The 8,229-nt window shown below is 40.0% G+C and overlaps 1 protein-coding gene across 1 annotated transcript in view; it reads right to left on the bottom strand.

The window, feature by feature from the left end:
- Nucleotides 1-3,089: 3,089 nt before the first annotated feature.
- LOC309585007 (neural-cadherin-like) overlaps nt 3,090-8,229 on the bottom strand; it is a gene marked incomplete at its 3' end in the record, with an annotated part of 54,028 nt that continues 48,888 nt past the window's right edge. Inside the window, exons 30-33 of the mRNA XM_082301428.1 lie at nt 7,509-7,689; nt 4,959-5,212; nt 3,912-4,066; nt 3,090-3,491 (exon numbers count right to left, since the gene is read on the bottom strand). Of these exons, the coding sequence (XP_082157554.1) occupies nt 3,090-3,491; nt 3,912-4,066; nt 4,959-5,212; nt 7,509-7,689 (992 nt within the window). The remainder of the gene's footprint in view (nt 3,492-3,911; nt 4,067-4,958; nt 5,213-7,508; nt 7,690-8,229) is intronic.

The following is an 8,229-nucleotide window of genomic DNA, read 5'->3' as shown; positions in this document are numbered from 1 at the left end:
GGGAGTTTAGGATAAAAGAAGGCTGCATCCTCCAAAACCGAGAGAGAGACCCCATGGGGCAATGGCCTAGTGGACTCTGTCCCTTTACTAGAATAAAGTTGCAGGACTCCTCTGTCTCTTTTATGGACACTGGCTTTTCATAGCATAGCTTTTTTCTTAATATTTAACCTAACTTTCCCCTCTTTCCATTTGTACCCACTCCTCCCTGTGCTATCACTACAGCTCCTGACAAAGAATCCCTCTCCAGCATCCCCGTAGGCTCCCTTCAGATACTGAAAGGCTGCTATGAGGTCTCCACACAACCTTCTCTTCTCTAGGCTGAACAGCTCCAACTTTCTCAGCCGGTCTTCATAGTGGGGATGCTCCTGTCCTCTTATCAACTTCATGGCCCTCCTCTGGACTTGCTCCAACAACTCCATGTCCATCTCCGGACTGAAGTGGCAGAAGAGCTACTTTTTCAGCTGTAACAACTTCCAGTATTATTGAGGTGTCAGTATTTGCATAGTCCATGTCCAACTGTGCCACTCTCTCAACTGCAACTAGCCAGGATCTGGTTCTGAAGCTTTTCAGGTATCCCTGTTCTTAGAACATAAACCGCCTGGAGAGAAGATGGCCTGGAGAGCAGCAGGATGGCTAGCAGAAGCTTTTATCTATTTCAGTAATTTGTCTGAATTTCTCTAATATTTTACCAAGAGAAGAGTTCACAAGGTTTGCAATGTAGATATATGATTACATACAATAATATTACAGGACTAGAAAAGTTTTTCACCCAGAGGGTGGTTGGGCAGTGGAACGGGCTACCCTCAGAAGTGGTCGCAGCACCAGTTCAAGAAGTGTTTGGACAATGCTTTCAGGTAAACGGTGTGACTTTTGGGGCTGTCATGTGCAGCTTTCAGCTGTAAGCATTCTGCATTTTGCTGTAAGTGACCCAAGGAGATAGAGGAAAATTCTTCTTTCTCATCTTCCATGAGGACACAAGTCCATTACATGTCCTGAAGTCAATGTAATTTATCTTCTGTTGTGCATGTTACTTTGTGTTCAGATACTTGAGGGAAAAAATTAACTACTGCTTCAGCTTTCCTGAGTTATTCTTTAATGCATCCATGTGTAAAATGTTCACTTTCAGAATATGAATTACAAAATAATCCTCAGAGACATCATAGCCTGTTAGCATGATTTGTAGCACATTGTTCAAATTAGTCTCTTTTGGAAGAGACAGTTTGCCAATAATTATGCTAAGCTTCACTTGATACCAAGTTCAGAAGAGGCAACTTAATAAAGAACAACAAAAATGTATATGCACTTCATGAAAATGTTGTAAGAATTCAACACTTGGAAGAGTCACCTTACTGAAGTTCTGTGGCACTGCAGTTTTCATTTGAAGCAACAACATATGTAGTATTCCTTGGTGTAAGAAATGTTGTAGTTTCTTACCACACTACACACACATCTTTAGAAAGGAGGGAAAATTTACATTAAGCAAGATGTGGCTATATATTAATATATCCACCATTTATTTTTTTATGACTTTTGTAAGAATGATCAGTGCCCAGCCACATGAGGCTTTGGCATGTAGGAGTGGCTCATGCTGACTCATTCTGAAATCTTTCTAATAAATATTGCTAATTTAGTATCATTGATACAAATAATTTTTGAAATGAATGCAGATTGTTTTACTCAGTTCACATGGTATTTTTATTCAATCGATTTTTGATGTAAACTATTTGTTCTAATGGTATCAAAATCTTCCTTCTGGCTATAAAACTAATTTACATTTGCATTCTTTATGCCAAGTAAGATGATGAAAAGTGATGAAAGATCTAATTTTAAAACATTATTTATAATCAAAGCAAGTGTCAAGACTACAATAAAAAACAAATGTTGAGTATTGTGATAATTTAAAAAACCCACTGAGTTGAAAACAGTTTAAAAACCCTTGGCACTTCAGAGCTTACAAGCACTATTAACATTCACACATCACCCCATGCATTGTTGCTGCCCCACTTCAGAAAGGTTAAGAGAAAGGGCAAGAACAAGGTGATTTACCCATGGTCACAGAAGTGAGTATTCAAGTCAATGTCAGATTTAAGAAGCTTCTGATTCCCTTTATCCATGCTAAAACCAGTCGTTTAAACCTGCTACTGCAGAGCAGGAGTAGGAGGAGGCAAAGGAATAGAGGCTAGGTTTCCTATGCTTTCTGTTTTGAGGATTCCAGTTTTTACAGTGACTGTCCTGATGGAAAGAATTCAGTTCCAACTTTTGCCTGGATGCCCTTCTAGCTTGTGTTCACACTGGCTATCAGCTCTTCTGTTTTCCAGCTGTGCACTTTGAAGAAGGGTTCCATGTGAAAAGCAAAGTTGGACATAAAAGCTTACTGAACAGAAACTTTTCCCAGGTCTTACAACTGCCTTTAAGAGTGTAAAATTGTCACAAAGTAACATTCACAAATGGGATCTTGCTATTCTTTCCCCCTTGTAACACGTAATTATAAAAGGGTCAGACAAAAAGCCCCATGGAGTTGGGCAGCCTGTAGTAGCGAGTGAGGTGGTGTGTGTCATGTCATGGAAGAGCAGAGTTTTGGAGAATACAAAAAAGCTGACAAGAAACCAGAAATCGCAAATGTTTTATATTTAACATTGGTACTAATTATTTCACAGTCAAAATTAATTCAATTAAAAAAAAAACCCCAAAGAATGCCCTATGCATTGTTACCCACCTGATAGGTTTCATATTAATACTAGGGAGAAAATAATTCAAGTTCTTGCATCCAGGATAATTCTAGTAAGTCACTGTGGTCTACACAAATAAAAAAAGGATGTTATAATACTATTCTATAGATATCCTACCTTCCAAAGTTTTCAAGAAAATTCATGCTTTAAAAGTCTTTGCACTTATATAATGAAATAATTTTGTACAGTGCATATAAAAAGATCATTCCAATTATCACTCCTGGGAAAAGTGAGTATATCATGCTATTGTAACTAAAAACTTGCATCACATAAGTTACTTGATGTAACATATATAAAAAGGGCATTTTTAAAAATAGTGTCCATATGTCATGACAATGTGTCAAGTTCCTTTAACTCCGGTTACAGATTTTCATTTGAGACGGCATAGAGTTCTTTAAGCTTCTCAAACTTTGACCCCCACTCTTGGAGGCAATCATAATTTAGATCTTCATCCCCACTGATGGAATCTAACGAGCTAAGGCTCCCTGCTAGAGAGCATTGCCCTTCCAAGCAGTAAAAATGAAGAGTGTCAGATGGAAGACTCTTTAGATCATTGTCTGCATCCCGTATGATTTGAGAAACATATTCCTTGAAGTCTGGGATGCTGGTAACAGCTGATATTGATTGGTTTTGATGTGCATGTTTTGAGAGTGAGTCTTTTTTTGGGCCAGTTGGTGTCCTGGAGTGTGGAGCAGCTGCTCTCAAGGAGGAGTGGGGAATTTTATGGAGAGGTTTCTTCAGTTCATCTATATTGTAAGCATTCTGGAAACAAAAAGAAGGCAAATATCAGAGAGAAACAACTCAAAAGGAAACAGATCACAAAATGTTTTACAACACAATGCAACACAATACTGAATTCTGTGAGTTTTCTGCAAGCTGAAGAAAAGAGTGCCTAGTTCAGAGCACTAAGTTCAGATCATACCAAATCCCTTTGTGAAATGATAGTTTTCAGCTAAAGCAACAATGATGTGTCCACAGCAGCCCCCTGAATGTGGGCACACATGACCAGCATCATGAAAGGTACAAACTGGGTTGAAATAGAATCCTCCCACTTAAGAGGACTTCAGGTTAAAAAAAGAAAAAAAAAGAAAAAAGAAAAAAAACACCCCAATTTTATAATAAGTTAACTAAAAGGTCTGGGAAAGGAAAGTGAGGAGAGGTTGGATTGAAGCTGCATCATACCTGGTCACGTTCTCCACCTCCTTCTTCATTATAATTGAAGACATTTTCTCTAACATCCTCCCAGCTTTCACGCTCTTCAGGAATGTGGTAAATTCCTCCTTTCCGAAACCCTGAACTTCCCCACTGACTCCACACTGTGTAGGAAACCAAGAGTGCTGGAAGAAATAAAGGCACATATTTGTTATATGACATATGACAAAGTATGTTGCATGATAAACAAGTAGTTATATAATTCCTGGGATATCAACTCTTAATTTGACAACTATATTTGCAGGTAAGAAATGAGTATTTTTAATATATAAACAATTTAAATTCATGAATGTAAAGAATAATCTATGTATATTACATCATAAACTTCATTAAAAGGGTATTTTACTTACCTAAAGGAATCCATTTAAATAGAAGGCATTTTGGCCAATCTCTGGCCTTTCACCAATCCTGAGTAAATAAGATACCCAAAGTAAGTAAACCACTGTTTTAATGAAGGTTACAAGTGTAATATAATCATGGAGTCTTTGCTATTATGAGATGTGTATGCAGTTTATCAACATGAACAGTTTTATGGTGTTATTAAATTGTCAGCCAAAGGGCAGCTGAAAAAGGACACACTAGGAACATCTCTCTCTGCCCCAGACTCTTAATGAGGCTTCCCTTTTAAGATCATGAGCTTTCTAGAAGATCTCTTCCTTCCTAATATGTGAAGAACATATGTAGCTGTAGGTCCTACCTACTACAAATGTAAGGGCTCAGGGCAGGTGGGAGTTTCAAATGGATGTGGCTGCACACAGAGTTGCACACAAAGATGGAAAGCTCTTACTTAAGAAGGATTGAAAGTAAGTGACTCGGGAAAAGTCCTAAACTTGCTTGAATTGGCTTCAAAGCAAGCAAACTGTAACTATGTGCTATTGTCTGTCTCTTAGCATCCTCAAATAGTAATCTCCAGAAAAGGTGAAACACTGATCACAACACTCAGAGGTAAAGCAAACTTAATTCAGTGGAATAAGGTACAAGATAAAAAATAAGGAAAAAAGGGACATGATCTCCTACCTAGGAAGACAAGGAGACACATGCTGATCGCCAGAATAGAGCCCGAGCTTAGTCCAACAGGTCTTCCAGCCTTCACCTGGCTAATTTCACACCATCTTCCCTTGTAACCTTCAGGGCACTGGCAGATAGTCTTGTCTTGAGCTTGAGCCACACATGTACCCCCATTCCTACAGGTCCAGTGTCCACAAGGGGATGAGGTACAGTGTCTGAGCCCTGTAAGGGTATCAGTCACTTCTACTTTCCCAGCTGGGCACCTGAATGATCAAAGCAGATGATATCTTGTAGGCAAGAAAAGCATCTGGAGCTATATGTTTTGTGCAAAGTTTGTTACTGTTTCTTTAAGGTAAAGTTTAATTATTTTCAAGCAAACCACAATCCACATTGAAAGTTTGAAATACATAGAAAGTCTAGTTTAGTGAGCTAGAAGACTCATGAAAACATGAACACCTTTGGTTTCCTGATCCAGAAGATATGCAGAAGAGCTTCACTCCTTCTTTAAAAAAAGGAGCCATCACTTTCTGACTAACCCTTTTTCTACATCCGTGTTCTAATCAAAGCCCCTAAAAGAAAATGGATAGCTGAGATCAATGGGAAAGGAGCTAGCAAGCACTTGATATAATGCTCCTTCGTAATGTTCCTTTGGACCCTGGGGAGAAATGTCACTGACCTCCTCAGTATGACCTGTCTTGTCTTTTAGGATTGATTTCTTCTCGTGTAATTGAAGAGGCCCTAGTGGTATAATGTGAGGTCACAGACCTTCTTTCTGCAATCCAAGGGAGAAATTCTACTGAAAAAATGGCAGAGACTTCATATTGTTCTTTCACAAGCAGTCTGAAGAAAGGAGTGTCCCAAGGCACACTTAAAACCATCTCACAGCCTCTTCTAGCAAAGAATCACCAGACATCAGAAGAGCCAAATTTTGTGTGAATTCCAAGAATTCAAGTGGCTCCTCCTCCCAGTCCTGCATGTATTTATGTTTTGGTTTTTTAAACAGAAATGCCTGTATTTTGATTTGCATATTTTAATAAATAATTTGAAATTTTTCTTTAAACAGTGGATCTTCTCCAAAAAACTAACTGTGTAGGATAACAGCTGTTGGGCTTTGGCTCTGACCCTGGGAAAGCCAATTTTAGAATCCAGTTTTGTGACAATCTAATTTTGAATGTTTCATTGTTTCATACAAATTATGATTAATTTCAAGTTCTTTACAGGAAATATATGTAAAAATGCATTGTATTTGCAATATACTTACATACATATGTATGAAATATATATATCTTTTATATACATAGATGTATATATCTGTGTGTACATACATACACACACACACACACACACACACACACACTTATCAGAGACTTAAAATAGTTCATGCCTCAAACATTGATATAAAGTTTTGCTCATTATAAAGAAGCTACAACTGAAGAAGCTTCCCTGAAGAGTGGGACTTTGAACTCAAAGTCAAACTGTTGGTTAGATAAAGGGAAACACATTGTTCATCTCAGGCTGAGGGAAAGTTATGCATCCACAAAATGCCAAAGCCACCAGCTGCAACTATCCCCAGCTGAGTTTGGGGTGGGGGAGAGCCCAGCTCACAGAAGCCAGGTTTACACAGACTCCCCCCAGCTGAGGGGGGAGGAGGAGGTTTTGGGTGCATGGTGCAACCTCTGGTCAGAGGCAGTGAACACCCATCCTCCAATTACACAAACTGGCCCAGCTGTGGAACCCCCAGCCCCACAGGGCACATCCACGGGACATTCACGTGAGAGGCTTGGCCCCACAGGGCTGCACATGGTGCAACAGACCCAGAGTCTACCGTGAGAGACTGACCCCCCCCTCCAGGGGGCCATGGCCAGACATGCCCACCCAGCCTGAGCATGTACACCCATGGGACTCTGTGCCTTCTGGGGGACCTTCACCACCAAGAGACCAGCTGGAGAGGATCAGCGGGACATCGTTGGGATCCACGGAGTGGTGATCTTTTCCTTATTCTGTCCCTGTCACTCTTTCTGTCCCCCCCGCCCCCAAATTTTCTACTTCTTTCTTTCTTTCTCTCTCTCTCTCTCTCTATCTCTCTCATATTTACCATCAAATAAAACCCCTACTATTGTCACTCGCATATGATCTCGTTTGCACCTTAATTCGGGCAGAGGCATTTCTAATAACCTTAAAACTGGATCATAACAACACTGTATATATACACTGTAAGTGTATATATATATACTATATTAGTATTTTCATACAGAGGACAGACCAAAGCTTTTCCAATCCACCTTTTATCAAAGGACATTTCACTTTCTCACTGGCCTTCTGGTGATCTTCTCACCATGGAAAAAAAGGTGGAGTAATTTGGCTCCTTATCAGACTTGCAGAAAAAGGCAAGTCTAGTCCATGACAGGAGATGAGAAGGAGAGAAGGATTTGTCCTTGGAATGGCTCTCTCTGGCCAGCAGCCACATGGAATTTCACTGTTAGAAGCAAGTTGCCTGGTCAAAGGTGGAAAGAAAGAGCTTCCCAGCCATCCCTGGATGAAAACAAAAGCTTCATGTACCGGCATTCATATTTTCTCCACAGGTCTACACAAAGGAAGGGGCTGTAACAGGGCTGGCTGCTGCAGGCACTGGAATGGCATCCCATGGTGACTCCTTGCCGCTTCAGAATTAATCCAAACTCTGTGCTTCTGCCTTCCACGAGGAGTGGCTGACCATCCAGCTGGACATCACGCATACAACCTGCATCCAAGCAGAGGAGTATGCAGAGAAGTACCTTTAGTTAGCTACTTCCCCACCTCAAGCCTTGCCCCAAGCACATAAGCAGGAGAACATAGAGCATTGCTGAAAACTTAAAACATGGTTTAAAAATATCCTTATACCCCTTATCAGTTTTATTTTAGAAGGAGAGCTACAGAACATGTGTCTATTTTGCTCTGGTCAATTACAGATTGACAGTACTTCTCCAGGAGAGCTGCACTGTACCAATAACACAATTAAGCAGAACTGTGCTATGAACCAGAACAGCTCCACTAAATTAATCTAGATTTAAGATATAATCGTAAAATTGGGGCTGAATAAGAAGCAACAGAATGGAAAAAGCTGTCTTCGTGTTGAGCCACAATCTCAAAGTCTCAGCACTTCATCTGAGGAAATGGAGAGAGCACCACAAATTGCCTTGCAATTCTTTCTCCTTCTGCCAGGAGTTATTTTGCCTGTTCCTTAAACCCTTCCAAGGCAAAAACAGGAGTGAAGCTCACACCATGAATATACTGCTTGAGG

Source organism: Coloeus monedula, assembly GCF_965178545.1.
Source record: "Coloeus monedula genome assembly, chromosome: 1".
In the NCBI taxonomy this organism is placed as follows: Eukaryota; Metazoa; Chordata; class Aves; order Passeriformes; family Corvidae; genus Coloeus; species Coloeus monedula.
This window is presented reverse-complemented; position numbering and strand designations above follow the sequence as displayed.